This window comes from Clavelina lepadiformis, chromosome 3, assembly GCF_947623445.1.
Source record: "Clavelina lepadiformis chromosome 3, kaClaLepa1.1, whole genome shotgun sequence".
In the NCBI taxonomy this organism is placed as follows: domain Eukaryota; kingdom Metazoa; phylum Chordata; class Ascidiacea; order Aplousobranchia; family Clavelinidae; genus Clavelina; species Clavelina lepadiformis.
The window spans coordinates 23,334,407-23,356,266 of NC_135242.1; the positions used below are offsets into that span (position 1 = coordinate 23,334,407).

General features: G+C 35.1%; 4 protein-coding genes across 4 annotated transcripts; 3 read left to right on the forward strand and 1 right to left on the reverse strand.

Annotated features, from left to right (window-relative positions):
* The first annotated feature begins 40 nt into the window (after positions 1-40).
* LOC143450345 (small ribosomal subunit protein mS22-like) lies at positions 41-5,271 on the forward strand. The gene is made up of 11 exons (XM_076950853.1): positions 41-291; positions 396-464; positions 1,216-1,326; positions 1,873-1,984; positions 2,341-2,467; positions 2,969-3,133; positions 3,377-3,514; positions 3,849-3,988; positions 4,189-4,278; positions 4,413-4,518; positions 4,759-5,271. Exons 1-11 carry the CDS (start codon positions 186-188, stop codon positions 4,864-4,866), a joined length of 1,272 nt encoding a protein of 423 aa, XP_076806968.1. The 5' UTR covers positions 41-185; the 3' UTR covers positions 4,867-5,271.
* Positions 5,272-5,274: 3 nt separating this feature from the next.
* Positions 5,275-7,065, forward strand: LOC143450346 (E3 ubiquitin-protein ligase MSL2-like). Its single transcript, XM_076950855.1, has 4 exons — positions 5,275-5,487; positions 5,686-5,868; positions 6,134-6,206; positions 6,471-7,065. Exons 1-4 carry the CDS (start codon positions 5,289-5,291, stop codon positions 6,565-6,567), a joined length of 552 nt encoding a protein of 183 aa, XP_076806970.1. The 5' UTR covers positions 5,275-5,288; the 3' UTR covers positions 6,568-7,065.
* Positions 7,066-9,152: 2,087 nt separating this feature from the next.
* LOC143449634 (DNA repair protein RAD50.L-like) lies at positions 9,153-18,552 on the forward strand. Its single transcript, XM_076949903.1, has 28 exons — positions 9,153-9,312; positions 9,729-9,842; positions 9,920-10,041; positions 10,182-10,367; positions 10,549-10,681; positions 10,862-11,071; positions 11,463-11,619; positions 11,695-11,793; positions 12,118-12,218; positions 12,306-12,437; positions 12,531-12,611; positions 12,733-12,884; positions 13,037-13,237; positions 13,459-13,634; positions 13,846-13,967; positions 14,253-14,383; positions 14,653-14,842; positions 15,067-15,193; positions 15,275-15,363; positions 15,534-15,670; positions 15,925-16,096; positions 16,182-16,295; positions 16,439-16,566; positions 16,790-16,918; positions 17,403-17,584; positions 17,819-17,952; positions 18,045-18,178; positions 18,260-18,552. Exons 1-28 carry the CDS (start codon positions 9,184-9,186, stop codon positions 18,435-18,437), a joined length of 3,960 nt encoding a protein of 1,319 aa, XP_076806018.1. The 5' UTR covers positions 9,153-9,183; the 3' UTR covers positions 18,438-18,552.
* LOC143449635 (spermidine synthase-like) lies at positions 18,538-21,044 on the reverse strand. The gene is made up of 7 exons (XM_076949905.1): positions 20,791-21,044; positions 20,554-20,674; positions 20,266-20,358; positions 19,972-20,125; positions 19,303-19,532; positions 19,011-19,133; positions 18,538-18,940 (listed from the first exon to the last, which is right to left on the reverse strand). The coding sequence occupies exons 1-7, from the start codon at positions 20,919-20,921 to the stop codon at positions 18,872-18,874; spliced, it is 921 nt and encodes a 306-aa protein (XP_076806020.1). The 5' UTR covers positions 20,922-21,044; the 3' UTR covers positions 18,538-18,871.
* Between the last annotated feature and the right edge of the window lie 816 nt (positions 21,045-21,860).

A 21,860-nucleotide genomic window follows, 5' to 3' on the forward strand; every position in this document is an offset into this window, starting at 1 on the left:
AAACCAGTAGCGGTCTGAGTCATGTGGCGCGTGTTCGTTGCTGAGGTTTTATGATTTGTGCACAGTACTACAGTAGGCCTATAGCCTATACGCAAATGCAAAGTGCGTATATTTCTTCCAGCTGCAATTTTTCTCAAGTGGGCGAACACAGATTGCTGCAACGTCTAGGTTAGCATTATAGCAATATGATGAGCTTGCGCTGGAGGATTTTGTTTTCTTTGAGCTCAAGAAGATTGTGCAGAACTGTATATTCTGGCCCAGACGGGTTGCCGGATTTTACTAGAGAATATGGTAAGTCAGTAAGTTTTTTCCGGGAATCTTTTCTGAATTAAATTTGTTTAAGACAAAAGAAAAAACGTCACTGAATGCTTCACTTTTGTTTTTATTATTTACAGAAAAAAACACAGATACAAGCTGGGAAGCAAGAAAGCTTAAAAATATTCGCCAACGAGTTATAGACAAAGGTGGGTGTGCCATAGTGGAAAGTGAGGCAGCTGCATGCAGGAGATTTATTAGCATGCACATCAAGTTTTATTATCTATCCGCAGAATTAAAACAAACAAACAAACAAACATAGAATTATACTGGAAGAACTATTTAATTAATTAAGAATTATTTATTGTTTGAACGCCAATTTACAATAAATAAGCAAATAATCGAGGCTTTCCTGTCCACACCATCACACCAATATTAACGTCTTTGCACGCACCATTTTATTTCAATAACTGCCGTACTTACCAGTTGGGTCGGTGTGGCAGGTGTTGAACTGTTCAACAAATAAGATCTAAAGGTGGTGTAAATCGGTTGTTCTTAATCTTTTTGGTGATTACACGAATTTTAAACACTAGAAACCTACATAATCCACCCTGCACCCAGTTTGCAGAATTATTGATCGGTCATAACTTTTTATCGTATATCCCTATTTGCCTGTGTCATAAAATCAACGACCCATATGTGATTGGCTTGCTTTTATACTTTTGTGTGACAGCAACTTTGTTTTTAGTGTTTATTTGTTTATTGATCTTTTGTAAATCAAATTCCTTTGCTGAAAATATAGTATATATAGAATATATAGTTAGTATATAGTATATATAGAATATATAGTTAGCATATAGTATATATAGAATATATAGTTAGTATATAGTATAGCTATAAATATAGTATGTATGGTTATGCCTAAATGTTATTACTTATTTATTGATTTATGTTTTGCAGAAAAAGGCAAAAAGTTTGAAGATCTTGAGAAGATTGTTGATGATGAAGCGAGGAGGATTGCTCCTCTTTCACATTTCATTTTTTCTGATGATCCTGCTGTGTGTAACAAAGGTGATCTATACTGGGCAGTGGGCACACTAGATATTATTGCAGATATGACAAAAAAATTTTAGGCGCAGAGATATAATTTTTCGCATTTATGATATCTTGTAGTGCTGTCTCATATTTTTTGTATTTGTTTTTACTTTACTTTAGTCTTTACTTTGAAAGTCTGTTTTCATTCCTCCACAATATTTTATTGCTCGAGTAAAAAGACCAATTTGCCTTTTCTTGAACAGATGATTTTTTAATCTTGTTTTGTTGTCGATTTTAAAAACTGTTTTCAATTGTGAGTTAACAATGACCTTCTTTAAAGTAACTATTTCACGTAATGTTGACATTTCGCCTAAACCAAACTTGCCTAAATACACTTATCAGTTGAAGCTAACAGATAGAAGCTCTGTTGAAATATCGTTACCAATAATAATTTATGTGGCATTTCTAGCTGTATATACCTTTAGTATTTTCCATGCATCAGTTCTTGAATCCAGTGCTTATTAAATGCAAAATCGGGTGAAGCTACCTTGATTTTATTAAACGGATTCTGCTTTTTCATAGATTTGATGCTTGGTCAACGAATGGAGATTCTGGGAAATCCTTCCTCTGATGGGAAGAATAATATTAAAGAAAAATACTCGAAATCATCAAATTTAGATCCTGATTTTATCAGGTAAAGCAGGTCGAAAAGCTTGCGAAGTTAGTGGCAGCAATATGCCTTAAGATTGGGTGGATAGCAGCCATAAAGTACACAGATAGTGCAATGCTGGAACTGCACTATAAGCCTAGTTGTGAACATAGATGTGCATGAGCTGTGCTGTAAAATGTTTTTGTGGTTGCGGGTAGTATGGTTTATTTGCATTTACACTAAATGTGTGCTGCAGTTTAAAACTTAGTGGGAAACTCGTAACAAATTTTTTATTCGCGGGTAATTATGTAATGCACGATTTCCATACAATGATATGTTTGAGTGTTATTGAACTTCTAAACTTTCCCTCTCTGATATTTTTACAAGTTTTGTTTCTTAAGGCCAGAGGTGCAAGAAATTTTAAAGAGAATTCGTGGCAAAGACCCAAAAATAATTTTTAAAAGAAAACTCGAAAGAAACAAAGAAATGCCGAAGATCCAGTTATTATCAGATGAACAGCTTAAGCAGGTTTCTCACTTTTTTCAGACAATACTTTTACAATTAATGTGTTTATTTTAAATTATTGGTGAGTGAAATTTATAGTTTTAACTAATTAGACTGATTTTTTCCTTGCCACGTATTTTCGTTCTTTCTCGCTGCTTTACATTCCAGTCGCCATTGTAACCAAAAACAATGTTATTCAGTAGTAGCTGAGAGCATCACTGCAAATGTATTTTTACCTTGCTGGTTGGTTTAGGAAGATTTGTTTTTGTTAAAGTCACTTGGTTGTCACCGTTAATGTTGGTGAAGCTAAGACAGACTTTTCAATTTCAATGAATCAATTTTGTTTCATCTCAATTTGTTCTTTTGTAATGGACAATTGAAATTTTTTTACTTTGTTTTGGAAATGTGTTGACATATCTTTGCATTTTAGAAATCCTCAACCATTTAACCCTTCTAATCATCAACAGCAATAATTAGATAATTTCCGAAAACGTTTTTATTCGCTGTTATTCATGTTTGAATTAGAAATATGAAGAAGCCTTGGAGGCAGCTGAAAAGTTTTTGGAAATGCCGCCGGTGATGACAGAAAGAGAACCGATTGATGAAGAACTCGCGTTTGACGAGAAGTTGGATGGTTATGAACATTCCAGTCTTGTTTTTACTGACATCAGCGAAGATTTAAACCGAAATGTGAGTTTTGTAAAACGACGCACCCTGGTCAGAGCAGTGGATTATCTCTTTGTTGTGTATATTTTCTCGTTCTTACTTATTCACTGACACTAATGTTTTATCAAGACTTTTGTGAAACTTAGATTATTTTTATTATTGTTTGTGTAGTTATTACATAGCAGTTACATCAAGTTTATTGCTTTTCCTGAAAAAAAAATGAGTTTAGTTTCTCGCTAAATCTTTTCAAATTTTGTTCGGTATCAGGAAAGGTTTATCGTTGTGCGAGAGACGAATGGAAAATTACGGAAAGCTACTTGGGAGGAAAGAGACCGGATGCTTCAAATATATTTTCCCAAACCACAGCGAGACATCCTGAAACCAGAGTTATTTGATGATTTGACGGTAAAACTTTACTTAAATGACAATGGAAGTTCATTAAATCAATGTTGATTAACTTAAGTTAAGTTGACTTCAAGTGAGTAATTAAATATGTCCCTTTGAGTTAAGAAATTTTCAATGTGTTTTGAGCTTTGGATAAGTGTATTTATAAGTAGGTCAGGTGAAAGAAAATGTATTTATGATATTTACAAATTCGTTATTACTTCAAACATTTTCCAAGTTTGTTGAAATGTTGTGATCATCAAACTGTGGTTTTCATTGCTTGTTTTCAGTTTTAAATTTTTCATCAAACCTACATGTCAAATTACTATTTCATCACATTTTTTTTATTTTCCAGGTTGCACTTAAAAATGAGTTCCATGAAAATGTCTTGCAACAAATTCTCATTCATTTTGACCCTGACTCTGCCAATTACATAAATTTAACAAAACAGGTTTATGATGACATTGACGAAAAGGGTGCATTTGAGCTACTAAGGTAGATCGACTCATTCTTAATAGTATCAGTTGTCAGCAATTATTGTCGATTTAAACCACGTTTTTCTATCTGATTTAATTTTGTATAAAAGGCATTCTTTTTAAATAGCAATCTTTGTCTCTGGTTTAGTTTTACTAAATGAGAAAAGTATGACAAAGCTGTATTTTTGACTTGGTTCCTCAAATTTTCTTCTTTTTCAGATCTACCAGGTTCTTTGGTGGACTTGCATTTTACTTGACCAAGCACAAATCAATTGACAATTTACTGATTTACTTTCTACACAGTAAATTGTAAGTATATTACTGTCGAACAATTGTTCCACGTATTCACTTTCTTAGTGCATATGTTTTACTAAAACACAAGTTAAGTTTTAGGAAAATGTGAAATGTTGATTTTAATTTAATTTAAAAAAAATTTTTACTAGGCTCGAAGAAGCCAGTGATTTGATTAATCTTTATTATCTCATAAAACCTAAAAGTGAAGTTTCTCAACAAATTCAAGATATTGATGATGCTGTGGAGAAAGTTAAGGTAACAAATCCATAGAAGAGTATTGGTTGGGGTAGAACAACTTCAACACCTATCATATTTGCAGTATTGGTTGTGTCTTTGGTTTTGATGCAACAGCGGGTAGAACAACTTCAACACCTATCATATTTGCAGTATTGGTTGTGTCTTTCGTTTTGATGCAACAGCGGGTAGAACAACTTTAACACCTATCATAACTCCATTGCTATCACAACACTTTAGTTTTAATTCGCTATTTTGCAGATTTTTGTTGCAAATGAAGCCATTAATGCAAGAGCGATCAAACTTGCTTTAAACCCATTTCTAAAGTCACATCAAAAACGAACTGGGAAGCAAAGATCCGTTCAATGAGAGACTCGCTTTTACAAAATGTGTTCTTATTCACCATGGCTGTTTGGAGGATTGCTTGAACTGTCATTGCAATTTTCTTAATGTGGAAACTATTGTTGTGCCTCATGTGACAATGTGTTGCTGTTTGGCAAAAGACTGATTACTTTCACATTGTTGGAAGTGACACTTTGTTGCTATGTTGTTGATAGCGTTCCTCCAACTGTCGAAACTACTCTTAGAAATTAAGACTTTTCAATGCTTTAAGTTTAATGAGTCAGCGTTTCCATCATTTGCCATTTCATGCTGATACTGTAGCTTTTCTTGAAAATTGTATTTTTACAATGTCATGAATCTGTCAATCATGCACGCGATTTTCAAAGTTTTTGCTGTTTTTCCTAAGACTTATCTTAGATTAACTTTTTCAGATGAATGTTTGTTAGGGTATGGATACTGAAAACTGCACAAATTTATACTTACAAGTATGTCAGACATTTTTAACTTGTAACTACAAAGATCCATCTACATTTGAAGAACTATACAAGTTGTTACCATGGTTACGGCAATCCTTGACCTGTTGTATCTGTTCTAATGTTGTCACCAATCCAATGTCTTCCACCCAGTCCCACTGCCAACATTTTATCTGTAAGTTTTTACCTTACCGTAAACTAAAAACGGTTGTAATATTTTTTCTTGGAGATACAACGCAGAATTAGAATTTTTGAGAATAGAAACTCGTCATATATAGACATGGTAACATTTAAATGGCGGTAATTGTATATTATATTATGTCAATTGCACTTTCAAGCTTACTTTCACATACTTTTTATCCTGAATGAACAGGTCGTCAGTGTCGCGGGGGTCGAATGATTTTACGTCCATCTTGCAGTTGGTGTAAGAACCAGGATACTTTCGAGATCAATCAACACTTGGTGGTGTTGGTGTGTTGTTTTCACAAGATTTGTGAGCTGATAAAAAATTCTCCAATCCTCGAGAATATACGTGAATATGATCGCAAGAGAGCAGGTTTGTACGGTAACCAGATTTTATGCTTTTCTTGAACTTAAACTTGTGTAAAATCTACGAACATTCTTACTTAATAAACTTTTGATTTTGAAAATATATGATAATCAACTTTTTAAGATACTATTTACAACTAGATCAGTTACAAATAGTCAGCATGCAACAAATTATGCATGGCTGCTGTGGTTATGCTGGATTTGTCTTTCGTTTGTGATTTACAATTAATATTCTGTGATGTTTAGCATTTAGTACAATCATTTGCTTTCAGAGAATTTGAAGCAACAGGAGATTTCAAGTAATAAAGAAATTTCTCCGAAAAAGAGGAGAAAATCCACGAAAAGGTATATTTTTGTGATGTGGCGCATTTGGCCAATTTTTTTGTTAAGAAAGTTTGGCCAAAATTAATACTTTTTGACGACATAAAATTTAGGTTTAGTTACTACGATATGGATTATGTTGGTGTTAGTATCGCAGCAAAAAATGTATCGTTGCATCGTATGTACTGTATCATGTAATGTATTACATTATATATGTTATGCATCATTATCCTAACAAAATCTTCGCTGGACTAAAAGTAATGTTGTAACTTGTGCGATACTCTGCAGAAGGGAAGTATCAAGCAACAGCTTGCTCAACATTGCTGTTTACCAAGTTCTCGAAGATGGGTTGGCCGTCAAACAGAGCATTGATCTTACTGGATGACTTGGAATCAGTAGTTGCTGGATTGCTGAAAATAATATTTTTATCCATCCTCTATTCCTGTGGTAACAGAAAGACATGCTAGGAGGAGATAACGAAAAGATACTGCCATCCTTGAACTGGTGCAAGTAGTCATCTGCTGCCAAGGATGCAATATGAATTGTTTTAACATTTAGATTTCAGGACTTACTGCCCTTTTTCGAATGCCTTATGTCCAACTATTTTTGAGTGTGTTGAATTTTGTGCCTTGATTTTCTAACTATTTCATTGCGTTTTTAGTTTATCAATGAAATGTAATTACAGTAGAAGTTATAAATGCCGACATCAAATAATTAAGCAAAATATACAGCACATGCTAACTTGCCACGGTCATAGCCTCGTTCAATTTTGCCTAATTTAGCCCATTAATTAATTGCTTCTGAGCACGTTTAAGTTTTCTTGTGCTGTAGCAAACTTTTCGCTTCCCACGGTCAATGACAAAATAAAAATTTTAACATTTAGTAAAACCCAAAACCAGCTGATAGAAAATTGCATTGCAAAATTGAGTGAAAGATATTATGTTACTAAATCTTGTTTTTGCGGTTTGAGAGCGATCAAGTTGTAGTCTACACTCTACACCAGGGGTCGGGAACCATTTTGGCTAAGGGAGCCATGTAAGCTACATATTTTTAATTGTATTTCCGTGAGAGCCCTATAGAATTTTTTAACACTTAATGCAACTAACGTCTGAATTTTTAAACAAAACCAACAATTTTAGACAAAGGTAAATGTTTGAAGTTACTCTTTAATAACATGCTCCTTACTGTTGATGCGACTTAGAATTACAGATCACGGATTATTCGTAACAATTCTGCTAAGAAATGCCAGCTTAGATTTATCTGCGAGCCAGATGCCGTCATCAAAAGAGCCACATCTGGCTCGCGAGCCATAGGTTCCCGACCCCTGCTCTACACCTTTTAAGTTACCGGTTGAATGATCAATCAAGAGAAAGTTATTAGATGTCTATAGTTCAACAGGCGGGAGAATCTTGTCAACAAGCCACCAGTGGCGGGAAATGGACTGTTTTTCGACATGATAAATGGGTAGTTCCCTTCTACAGTAACTCCTTAACCCAAAAAATTGTTCGATATATGGGACCACATATTTGGAATTTTCTGCCTAATGATTTGAAACTTGTGAAAAATAAGACCACTTTTTACAAAAAATTAAAAAGTTATTTTGCTTCATCATCATAGTTGCATGACACCATGTGACAATGTTTTTTTTTATTGTAATTATGCACTGTGCAAATTTGCACCCCAGCACCAAGCACTTTCATATATTTTACTGCACTATATGTTTGTCTTCATTTTATATATATATATCTTCAATTGCATTTCATTAATGGATGTTTGTTGGTTTTAAGTCGCCACTAAATTTGTTGTTTCTATACTGTAGACATAGCAATTTTCAGCTATCAGTTGCTTGTACACACCACATGCTCGTCTGCTTAAGTTTTCAACTTGTGTTTTATGGATTTAACTAATTATAGGTTTAGTGGCCGTGCTAGTTGTTACCAGTAATTATTTACGCTATTTTTCTTAAACATGTTTTAAGCCTTTTCAGCTTTGTTCGGCGTTGCTTTCCCCATCGCGCTTTTGACGAAAGATAAATGAATGAATGAACTTGAAATACGTAGTAAATTTAGGAGGTTTTACGCTAATTTTTTGGGATATCATAAAATTGATGCCGTGCAAGGCAGTTTAGTGCCAGCTTCTAGATTCTAGTATGTACGCTGCAATCAAACAGTGCTAGGCCTATAAACGATACAATTAAATTTGAAAATGTTAAACACAAGTTATTAGGCCTAATATTTTTCGAAAACAAGTGTTTAGCGTGATTATTATATCTCTTATAAATACATAGGTTTAGTTTTTGACTGTGTGGTCGTTTTCCTATTAACAACAGAATATAAACCAGATGCGGCAAGAACAGCATTAGTTAACGTATCGTCGTCATTAACTTGATGACGTCATATGTTGCAGCATTGCCAGCAATTTCCAAAAGTCAGTGCTTATGGGCCAAATCATTAGAATGAACTTTAAACGACTTTCCCGTATAGCTTTTTTCATAATGGATAGGTTACCGCTTGATAATATCCCAAAGTTGTAACTTCCAACTAGAAACGATCCCGAATGTAGGCTATAACCTACAGCCTATGCCTATCCTATACAATACATACTTATAAAAAAGTCCCGAACAAAAAAATACCCTTTTGATAAATGGTTGGTTGTGGCCGATTGGTTGTTGGGATTTTTAACCCTACTGGTAAGTTTGTATGGTTCAACGGTGAAATTTACCTCATGTGCCCATATTTTGGCCTATATCATTGTCATTTTGCTCTATATTCTATATTATTTAAGTCATATGTCGACGTTTAATTTTAGCATTACATTTGTTAGTTTATTCTTTCGCCTTAACCCGGTTAATACTTGTGCTTTTTAGTAGCTTAAGATTTTGCAGATTTGTTTAAAGTTATGGAAGATTGAAGTTGACCGGGTTAATATTTTTTATTTGAAAAATAGATTTTGTTTAGTAGGTTGTTTTACTGTGGTTTAGTTTATTACTCACCAAGTCACCATGTCTATGATAGAGAAGATGTCTGTCATGGGAATTCGTTCCTTTGGCCCAGATGATGGCAACCAGCAAGTCATACAATTCCACCATCCCTTGACACTGCTGGTGGGGCCTAACGGAGCTGGTAAAACGGTTAGTGCTGAGTTCAATCGAATTAGTTGCATTAGAGTTATTGAAATTTTTTTTTAGCTCTTTGCACACTGAAGTTTAGACCAGCATATCTAATTTTTGTTCAGAAATGCCACACTTTCTGGTGACATTTTTTTTGGGTTTGAAAAGGTATTTCAGCACCACTACCCGCTATTTTGAGATAGAGGGACTACCTTTGCTCCTGCCTGTTTTATTAGCAATGTATTTGTTGTTGGATACAATTTTGCCAATTTTCAGTGTTAAAAAGGTGAAACCAGATTAGTGCATCTATTTCAACATGGTGGGCGTCCGTCTAAAACGTTCTATTTATTAACTTAGTTATCAGCGAAGACAATTTTCATTACTTTACAAATGATGACTGTAACAGTATTAATTACAGTATAAATTCTATGATTCAGACAATTATTGAATGTTTGAAATACGCCACAACGGGAGATCATCCTCTCAACACCAAAGGTGGAGCGTTTGTTCACGACCCCAAGCTTGCAAAAGAGACGGAAGTTCGCGCAAAGGTGTCATAGATATATTGTTTTGTGAGTTGCCTCACATCACGTATAATTACCCAGTTGTTAATAATGGTCATACTCAGGTGAGATTGAAGTGCCGGACAATTCGTGGTGATCACATCTTGATCGAGCGAGGCATGATCGCTGTGCAGAAGCAAAAGAATGTGCAATTTAAGACACTTGATGGCGTGATTACCAAGTTCAGGTATGAAAGGGTCAGATATGGAGCATGGAAGCATGGTCAAATTGGAATATTAAAATTCAAATTAGATCTATTTTTATTAATTTTTGTTGCAATTATTTATTGCACAGTGACATCATAAATGACATTTATTTTCCTTCCAGAAATGAAGAAAAAGTGTCGATAACTTCAAAATGCGCCGAGTTAAATCGAGAGATGGTATCTGCTCTCGGAGTATCCAAAGCTGTTCTTGACAATGTGATCTTTTGTCACCAGGAGGAAGCAAATTGGCCGTTAAGTGAAGGGAAATCTGTCAAGCAGAGATTTGACGACATATTTGCAGCAACAAGGTACATCATAATTTTCTACTTATCTCAATTAGAGTAGTTATATATATTTTGCAATATGGTTTGATAATAATTAATAATTCTGGTTTTAGAAAAATTATTTAATGACCAAGCTCTGGTGATAAATTTCACTGTTTATTGCTTTTTGCTCCAACTGTTAGTTGTTTATGAGCTTTAATTCTAGGTACATAAAGGCTTTGGATGAAATTCGAAAGATCCAGAAAAGTCAAAAAGGCCAACTGAGGGAAGAGAATGTAGCACTTGGATTCTTGAAAACAAACAGTGAACGTGCAACGGAGACAAAAAATAACTTAGAAGTAAGAAAGCATCAGATTTACTTGTCATTTGTGTGGACCTGTGCACAATGTAATGTGCAGTAGTTGAATTGATTGTGCAGTAGATGCAGTAGATTGATTGTTATTAAACGTGTCACTTTTTTATTATTTCTTGCTCCATTGAATTGTTGTTTCTCACAATTTGTAACTGACTTTTGCCAGACTGCTCGGAGAAAGCTAGAAGCTGCAAAACAGTCCGGTGAGAACATCACGACTCAGCTCACTCCGATCGAAGATGAACTGAGAGAGTTGTCACGAAAACGTGCTGATGTCATAAAACTTGATGGTCAACTAGGGGCTTTGAAAAGTCGAAAAGAACAGATGATTGAAGACAAGGCCAAACTTCGAACAAGGATAAACAACGTATTTCAAGTAGGTTGCCTGATGTAGAAATGTGTATTGTATTTGGTGTTATTCTTATCGACTATCGTATTGTTTTTTTGCCTCCGATTGTGGAAAGCAAAAAACATGGTGCTAACATTGCTATAACAACATAATAACATGCTATAACAAGATAATAACAGGCTATAGCCGCAAATATGCTCGCAAACAATCAAGGAACAGGAAAACCTACAAGATAGGAAGCATATTTTACAAGAGCTTGTTAACATGTTCCACCAATATTTACATCTTAGAAACATCAATCGTACCTACTCCGATATTTCAAACTTTGGATAATTTTGAGTTACTGGTTTCCTTTATGGCTTCCACAGTGTCAGTTTCTTCAAAATAATTTTATTCAAATTTATTATCTATTGTCCAGGGAACTGATGAACAACTCAACGAACTCCAGCGAGATCAGAAAAACACTTTAGAAATGAAACGACAACGTCAAAACGATTGTGAAGCTCAGATTGAACCGATGAAGGAAAACATTCAGATCTTAAACAAAAGAAAAATATCACTCTCTGTTGAGCAAGGTTGTTTTATAGTGTCTATGGATATCGGTAATGCAGATGAATGGCATGAGGTAATATCGTGTGATTTCTTCACAGGAAAGCTCCAGCGAGAAGTAACCAACGCTGAAGAGAAGAGAAAGTCGCGAAATGATCTAGCCAGGAAATATGGTGAAGAATTGGGTGCCCGTGTGGCCGGTAATAAATTATAATACCACATACAGTATGAATATATATAAATAACTTGGATTTTTCATACCTATTATTAAAGTGTGTAATTGTATTTCTCAATTACATGTTACTGGTAGTAAATAGTAAATAACATAATTTGTGTAACCAAGTTTTTAGAAGAACAAGTAACTTAGAAACATGTTTTATTCAGACCATGCCTGTATGTAAAATACTTTGTTTTTTTAATACTTGTTATAAAAGTGTGGAAGTGTATGTATTAATTATAGAAAATATTTGTGGAAATCATAAGTTTTTGAGGGAACAAGTGATAGAGAAATGTGTTTTACCCAGATCTGGAGGATCATGAAATTACAACAACAGACATTGAACAGTTTCAGTCGTCATTCCAAACTTACATCACAAACGAAACGAGGAAACAAAGAAGTGAAAAGGTTCCATTTTAAAGATCTATGACAATTTACCGTCAACCAACTTTTTTATGTGGGATCTCCGGGATTTTAGCTCATATTTTCTTGCAGCTCCAGTTGGTGAACGGAGTTAAAGAGGCAGAGCAGGAGTACAAGGATGGATGGCAGTCGAAGGTGGAGGTGGAACAAGGTGTCAAGCACAAGAAGAAATCCCTCGCTGAAGTTAAAGACAAGCTCGTGAAAGTAAGATTGTGTGGTTTGGTCTGCAAATTTCTTTGATGTTGTTTTTTGTTGTAGATTGTTCTTTGATTTGCTGTAAAATGTTTGTGTTTTTAGACGAATCGAGAATTGAATCGCATCCAGACTGCGTCAGACAGTGATCAACTTTTCACTTTGCAAGAGCAATTGGAAGGAAAGGTTTGTAGAATGGTCATTTTTGCAAATGTTTTTAACAATTTGAACATGCAGCGTTACAATTGCTTTATAATTTTGAATAAATGTTAGAAGTAATTTGGATCAAGAAACTTCTATTTTATAGCAATCTGAACTCAAGAAACTTGAAAAATCGTTCGATTTGAACAAAACTCGAAACCAACTGAAAGAGATGAACACAAAGAAATCTCATCTTCAGGAAGAATTTGACTCACTGGAAAATGAAATCTCAGACATGCAGAAATCATCCACTACAAGGCAAGATCACCAAATATAAGTTTTTTACAGTTTTCTTTTTATTTATTTTCATTAGTTTTTATTTAAACTTGAGAGAGGAAAGCAATCGGACCAGGACCGTCACTTAATGGGAGTCAATGTATCATTTTTATTTTATTTTCATCCATCTTTAGAACAAAGATTGATGTCCTCCGCAAAGACAAAGCAGCAAAAGAAGAATCTCTGAGTCGTCTGAAGAAGAAAAATCTCGACTCACTCTCCACAATAGGATTGGCGACTCGCTCTTCATTTCCCGATAAGAAGAAGTTGGCTCAGTGGATCAGAGAAAAAGAAAATGAGATGCGAAAAGTTCAAACTCAACTTGACACTGCAAAGTATTAAGTTCTTCAAAGGAATTTTAAATAACCACTTGCACTTAGCGTTATTATATTAATGTATAATTTCTTTTGTAAAAATAGAGGTGATGTCATAAGTTACCCCAATATAATTATATGACTCGGATGGTAGTGTATTAAAAATCGAAAATGAATTTTATTGTGTTAACAGCAATTCCAGTTTTTTGAAATGAACCAATGTCTGTGTAAACTTCACGCAGGTCACAAGCAACAAAGTTATCGACCGAACATGGCATCGTTTTGAAGCAGTTGAAGGACAAAGAAGCTCGACACAACCAACTCGATGAAACTATCTTTGACTTGTGTGGTTCACAGGATTTGGACAACAATATAACGGTGCTTGAAAAAGAGATCAAAGAAATGCAAGGAAGCAAAGGTGAGATTATGTTAGAAGTTGGTGAGCTCTGACGTGAACTTTTGACAAAATTTTTTGCAAATTGCTCTGTTTCAAAGTTTTAAATTCTCATCTTCAATTAACATGTTTATGTTCTCAATTTACGTATTGGCGTTACCAAATTTTAGCTTAAACTAATTCACTGAAACGTCAGCAAACGTTACCTTTTACTGATTCTAACTATTCGTGTCAGGTTTAACAGACGGTATACAGCATATGTACAGGAAATTTATTCGAAAACTTCGAACCGAAGATGAGGAAATGAAAAAAGAAACCCCTTGCCCGTTGTGTCAACGTTTGTTTGATGAACCATCTGTAAGCCCTTGCATTGTCATTTACTCTTGGGAGTGCTATGATTCTATTTATTTATAAATCTTAGGAAATTTTTGTTTGTTATTGTGTGTTTTTATCGTCAATGTCTTCCAATTATTTCTCTGAATCTAATTGCTGCATTTGCCCAACTTTAGCATTTGTTAGGTAATTTGACATCGTTGAAATATTTTATAAATACAGTTGTTTAATACAGATACGTGGTTATAGTTCAAATAATATCCTCCACACATATATTGATGCTAGCAACATCCACATTATCTTTTCTAGGAGGTAGATGAACTCATCTCGATGCTCGAGGTAAGACTGAATCAAGCCCCAAGGAAGTTGCAGAAACAGGCACGAGATCTCGAGGAGAAGCAAACTCGTCACAAGTTACTTCAGGACAACAAACCTATCAAGTTTGTTGAATTTGTAGCTTTTTTGTAATGTTTAACATTTGCAACCCATATAAGCAAGTAGTTCAAGATTTGGACGTTTGTTATGAAATTGGTGTATTTCATGAACCTTGCCGTGTCCAGTTAGTTGCTTGGTGCGACCAATTTCAAGCTGAATATGCGTAATTGATGTAGTTGGCTTTTGTGTGTGAGGTGTCTTTGACTCTGCCATCGATCTATTGTTATTTCATAGAATCTATTGGCAAGTCATAGAATCTATTGTTATTTAATAGAATGGAACTTGATAAACTTGATTCGACCGAACTGCCTGAGCTTCGCAGACGTTCGAAAGAACTTTCATCTCAGATTTCGAAAGTTGAAAAGTCACGCGAGCGCTTAGATGAGAATTGTGTCCAACTACGAGAGGAGGAAAACACAGCAAAATCCTGCTTCCCAGATCTTGCACAGATCGATGCATTAAGTGTACGTGTTGTAAATCAGTAATATCACGGTTACAGTGATAATCGGCAAAGTTCATTTTCAAAATATCAATAAAACTGATTTAAACTGGAATAAGTCACAAAACTGGTTTCATTCAATTTTTTGTAATATTAGACATAGCGGCACGTTTTTGTGTTGGGGATTCCTTGCGTGTCATTTCCTGTCTTCTTTTGCAAAATAATGTTGATCTGTCTGTATATTGGCAGATTGAAGTTCGCCAACTGGATCAAGAGGTACAATATCTCGAATCCCAACTTCCATCTTCATCATCTAGTCAATCCATGGAGGATCTTGGCCAGGAAAAGAGGAAAGTGTCTGAACAATTGAAGAAAGGTGGATTCTCTTGAACTGAGGAGATATCTTGCTTTGTGACATCTCTAGTGATTCATTTATGATCTATTTTCTACATCGCAGCTTCCCATCAAATTGAAGTCACTCGTCGAGATATGGAATCAAAGAGTGATCAAATTCACGTCCTTAAGAATGAAGTCAATCAAATTCAGGTGAGCACTGACCATAGGTCTGTAAATGCATTTTTAATTGACCAGACCAATGCCCTGCTGTGGGCAAAATATGTATAACTGTACTTTTGTTTTATTATGTCCTATGCCAGCTTGGTCCTGGTTTCAATACATTCAATTTTTTTGTTACTTTTACAATAAATCCTGAGCAGGAGGAAAAATTGAAGTTGACTTCAGATCTGCAGAAATGTGAACAATTGCAAGATGTTCAAAAAGGTCTTAATTCTGACCTGAAGAGGATTAAAAATCAGATAGAAGACTCTGAAAAGTCTTGGAGGACCTTGGAAGAGTAAATTGAATTCGCATTTGAACCTGAATTTGCATTCATTCATTCGTATTCGCATTTAAATGTTGAATTCGTTTGACCATATCGTAAATATTTGCAATAAAATTAAAGAATAGTCTTTAATTGGCATTGAAAAAGTCCCTCTTACAACTAGTGAAATTGTATCTTATTGATCATGATCATTACATCCATTATGCTCCCTTTTATAATGCAATGTGCTTGTTATAGCGTCGAGTAATATTTCAATGCATCTGTAGTGATGTGAGTGTTTTGGAAGCGAAGAAGAAGGAGCTTGCAAACGAGAGTGAGGAAAAAATTAACGAAATGAATCGGAGGAGGCAATTGTTGGAATCGAAACTGCGTGAACTGGAGGCAATGAACCGTGACATTGAAAAGTTTGAGGAATCCGGAATTGAAGATAAGCTCGAGGTTTGTGGAAATTCTGCCAAAGCAAAAGCGAAGTTTGTTGATTTATTTCCGGTAAATGCAATTTATATTAAATTTCTGGTTCCAGAAAAATGAAAGAATGAGCAGAGACATCGACACAAAAATAGCTGCAGCTTCGAAAAAAGTCGAACAACTTCAGGAAAATGTCGCAAAGATTGAAAAGGATCTGGCAACTGTTGCCGTGAGTAGATGCTCAACCCCCACTGCTTATTCCTGCATTGAATTTAATGCCATAATAATGGGATTAACATGTGGATGGTGCTGTATATAAATTTTCCAAGAAAAAGACACAAAAACTCAAATAAATTCTGGAGGATTGTTTAGGATCGGCAGCGAGACTTAGAAGACAACGTTGCTCTTCGTGAGAGAGATCAAGATATTGAAGAAGTGACGAAAGAGATTTTAGACATGGAAGGAAAACTTAATGGAATGAATGTAGATAGACTGGAAGAGTAAGTTAATGTTATGGACAATTTAAGATCTTGGAGTTATTGTGAGATTCTTTTAAAAATCTAAGTTTTGAATCAAATTCTATTTTGTGTGTAATTTGTTTTACAGAAACTTACTTTAAGTTTATTAATTTTGGGATTCTCAACATAGTTTAATTCTTTCAGGTTTAAATTGACCAACTTTAAATTAATGTTATTGTTGACACATTATTATCTGACTTGCCAGGGAAAGTCGTCGGTTGAACCAGGAGCATCAGAGGTTGAACAAAGATCGTGAAAGAGGAAGGGAGAGAGAGGTCCACCTGAGAGAGAATGTGGCAACGCTGCGGAGAGAATTGAACAAAGATGACTTCAAGTAAATATTTCTGGTAGTTGGTTTTTAATTCATTTATATTTTCATCATGCTCTGTACAAAGCACACGGTATTTTACCCTTATTGTGATGACATTAGCTGTCAGCTGTCACAAACGCAACTTGTCAAGTGTCACTGTTAATTGCAACTTAAAATCGAAGTTAGAATCGTTCCATTAGCAAATACTCTACGCTAAATTTCAATGTTTGTTGTGGAAGCAAAATATTCAAGCATTAAAAGTGTTAACCCTTGTGGGTAGATGGATTACCGAAAAGCTTGCTTGAAATTTTTTTCTACATGTCCATTTCCAGCTAATGACAAATTTCTAACTTTATGTGGATAATTATCCCAACCTTATTCGTACAATATGTTGCGACTTGCGACGTTATTTTTTTGCAAAAATGAAATGTAGTGAACGATGTTGCACAACATAAACTTATTTATGAAAAGATGATTTAATTTACATGATGTCTATAATTTTAACAAGGTACGCTGATGACCGTTACAAGGAATCGTTGATTAAATGTACGACCCTTGACCTCGCCAGCGACGACTTGGGAAAGTATTACAAGGCTCTCGATCGAGCTGTCATGAGATTCCACCAAATTAAAATGGATGAAATTAATAAGATCATAAAAAATCTCTGGCAGGAAACTTATCGAGGAAAAGGTGTTTTCTTTTGATTGTTTTTTGAAGTATCATAATTAATCATTTTGAAATGAAAATTTTGTTTGATTTTCTGGTTAATATGGTCTACCGAGATTAGTCATGATCTGTTGGGTACACTAAACTTTCTTTCATGGCAAGTTGGCAATCTGATTTGTTTTCTCAGAATTACAATATTTGTACGAATGCTGGCCTTATCTATTTATTTTTGCTAAAGTTTGTGACGTTGCATTGTAGACATCGAGTACATCCAGATATGCAGCGATGAAGACACCGGTGCAAGCAATCGACGGACTTTCAATTATCGTGTTGTCATGTATTTCGGAGGTGTTGGAATGGACATGAGGGGGCGCTGTAGTGCGGGACAAAAGGTTAATTTAGTTAATGGATATTACTTGGAACGACGTTTACTTATTCAATTTTTACAATCGCTTCTAAATGGTCTTTTTGTTTCTATGTTTAGGTTCTCGCGTCTTTAGTGATTAGGCTTGCTCTGGCTGAAACATTTTGTATAAATTGTGGCATCTTGGCCCTTGACGAGCCCACAACCAACCTAGATCGAGACAACATTGAAAGTCTTGCCAAAGCATTAGTCAGGTGGGTTGTGACTCGATTTATCACTGAAGTTTTTTTCTCTCATTGGGTCGAAGTGTTAGTTATTGGTGCTTTTGTTTGAAGCATCATTGAGTCACGATCTAGCCAGCGCAACTTCCAGTTGGTGGTAATCACTCACGATGAGGATTTTGTGGATCTTCTCGGAAGATCAAGTTACGTCGACCATTTCTTCAGGATCGAGAAAGATGATAGATCACGATCCCGCATCATAAAATGCCCAATCCGGGATTTAAACTCATAATTATAATTCTTAGTTGAAAACACTCCACTGCCATCATTCTTCTAATTTACAACGTCTGCAATTACTTCCTGCCTACCAAGTTCTTTTCCTTAAATAAAAGTTGTTCTATAACCGGTCTTGTTGGTGAAAATTTTACAAAGCAAAAGTAAATTAAACCAAAAAAGAAGCATGGTTGTGGAAAACACGAAACAGCTCGCATAAGAGAAAAATCAAGCCAGTTGTAACTAACTGACATACGAAGAGTTCATGATGTGCTGGGCCTTATGGTGTTGAGTTATTAATCGAAGTGTTGCGAAATACAACAGAGTAGGAAGTGGTAGGGCTGCAGAATCCAGAAATTAATCACAAGTGGGACTGCTTCTGTGGCAGTGTTTTCAGGTAAAGGCATTTTTGGAAGATTGAAATACAATTGCACGATTATTTCATCACAGTGTTTAGTCATCATCTTCAGATAGATTATTGATCACATACTTTGAAACTTCCGCAAAATTTTTGTCCAATGCCTGCAAAAGATTCGAGTTAAAATAAGCTTCTGTCATTATCGTAGCTACTTGTTTAACTCCTGATACATACCGCTTTGGCAAACTGGGGTAAGACGAATGCTGCCCGATGAACATCTGCGTTGTAATATCGGAGATTCATCGAAGCCACTTCATCGGATGAAATCGTTCGACATGGTTGAGTGAAATCTGTTTCCTGTGGATGTAAGTTACCAACATTCTAAATTACAAAATGTAAAATATGTGCTGTGTAGTAGCACGGGCAGTACCTAGCTGATAGAGGCACATTAACAGTTAACATGAATGAAAATTTATAGTGAAGTATCAATATATTTTTGAGTGTTCAAGTTAACCAAATTATTTACGTCATCCTTTCCACAAAGCATGAAACCAATTTGACCACTGGGATATGTGGGTATAGTACAATATCCATATTTGACAGACGGGAAAAGAGTTTCGCAGAATTTTTTCAATTTGCAAATTAAGTTTAAGTGTAGCCAGATGCATTCCCCTTGAGATGATATGATACCCCCTTCTCTGAGGGCAGCCTTCATCAGCTCATAATACGGCTTCTCAAATAGACATTCAGCCGGGCCTGTTAAAAAAAATGCTCAATTTTTATAAGAAATTTTGGTTAAAAGCTTGCAGTGATTTGGCCTGAAGCTTTCTACGTTTAAACCCAGCATGATTTTCTTAGTTTATCAAGACATGAACTTATTTCAAATTAAAATTCAATGAGTAAAGGTTGAACCGTTTTTAGTTACAAAAACAACAGGAATGGAGAATTACGGCCAAGTTTGAAACATTTCCATGTCACTTTATATGTAACGCATTTAAAACCAGCACAAAAACAACCTATTGTGCAAGTAATAAACAAACAAGTTCTTAGGGTTCAGTCTGATACAAACCCTTGAACGCCACCGTAGTTTCTTATAAAAAATGAGTGTACATCCCTCCGACAAATTTTGCACGTCAAATCATCATCATTTTGCACCAAATGAATTATGATGTCACAGACGTATATTAAACCTGACCTTGAGGGTCGGAGGAATCGGTGATGATGACATCAAACTCATTTTTGTGTTTTTCCATAAACTTCATCCCGTCCCCAATAAGTTGGGTAACTCGGGGGTCACTCATTGATTGTGACATACCCAAGAGATATTTCTTGCTCACCTCGATAACAACCTGCAGCGATAAATTCCGCATCAAAAAAGTGGAAAATATTGCATTCTTTAAAAATCAGTAACATTTTACCGATACAAAATTTTTCTCATTTATGTTGAAATAGTTTGGTTAAATTGCAAGAGAAACACTGCGCGTTTCACCTCATCGATTTCACAGTGTACAACACTTTTCACGCACTCGTGTTTAAGCACCTCCCTAACCACGCCTCCATCTCCTCCACCAATCACAAGCACCTGTAGAAACACAACCATTTAAAAAATTATTTGGATTTTCAAGTTACGGACGGTATTATGCACTTGTTTCAAAAATGTACTGCTTTCAAAACTTAACATAAACAGTATTGCTGTTATTACCGTATAATTTTACCATCAAATTTAAGAAAAGTTTGTTTTAATGAGATCAAGAAAGTTTTAGTGAAACTTTTAGACCTTCTCAGGATTTTGATGTGAGAACAACGGAAGATGCGCGATCATTTCTTGATAAGAAAATTCATCTCTTTCGGTGCATTGAATGACTCCGTCAAGCACAAGTACATTTCCATAGGCTTGGCTACAAATTTAACATAATTTCATTACTTTGAAGAAATTACAGATTATTTGATAATTAAATATCACTCTACAAAATTAACAGTAAAATCTCGTCTCTCAATCTATTGGTAAAGTAACCTTTTAAACACAAGAACATCCTGGAACTTTGATCTTTCATGAAATAAAACTTCTTCCATTTTCAAGGACAAGCACTGCCCGGGCCATAAAGAATTAAGTTCACTAAACCAGTTTAATTTTAGCTCATCCATGCTATTGCTTTTAAGCCTCACCTCACGAATTTGTCAAAGTTCAGGTTAAAGTTAATCACAAACTGCAACACTTTCGGTGAAATAATAAAATCGTTAACAGAAATCTTGGCTAAAACAATAGACTTGATACGTCGGTATACAAAAATTTTTTAAACACGTTACCTTCATTGAAAACCCTGACATTGGCTAACCAAGACTACAGAATACATATTATACCACGAGCTAGGCCCACTGAGATAACAACGTGCAGTCTGCTAAGATAGGACGTGTGCTTACTGATAAAAATAAAGTTAGCATAAGGGAAGCCCCAGCTCTGAAACCAAGATTAATATAAAATGTATTTCTCTGATTACAGCTTTTAATGCTAAAAATGTTTATCTTTTAAATTTTAAATACTTACGTTTATTATCTTAATATATATATTAAACGATTCTGATTGCAATAGTGATGCAACAATCTCCATCGTACAATTAAACTATTTCTATGACGCAACCTTTGACACCGACGTCATATCCGCCGAACTGACGTTCGCCTTTTTTCTTTGTCAAAAATCGACCAACGTTTGGTGAGGTTGACATTTTAGGACAAAAGTGCAGGCTTGTACCGGTAAGTTGGCATATATGCGTCTTGCAATGGTATTTAAGTAAGTCGTCCTCCTACTGTATATATTCTGAATCAATTTTTTATTGTTATCCAGTCGCATTCGTTGATTGTTTGTGAGCTTATTTCTTGTTGTATTTTGGTATAGGCCTACACTGTAAAAAATCTTTTCTAATTATAAGTCAGTGAGACAATTGAGACTAATAGTTAGTCTTCCAACGAAAAGTATGGCTTATAGTTAGTCTCAATTGTCTCACTGACTTATAATTAGAAAAGATTTTTTACAGTGTAACAAGGTTAGCGCTATGGTCTGTCTTTTTCCTCCCCACAGTCAGCATT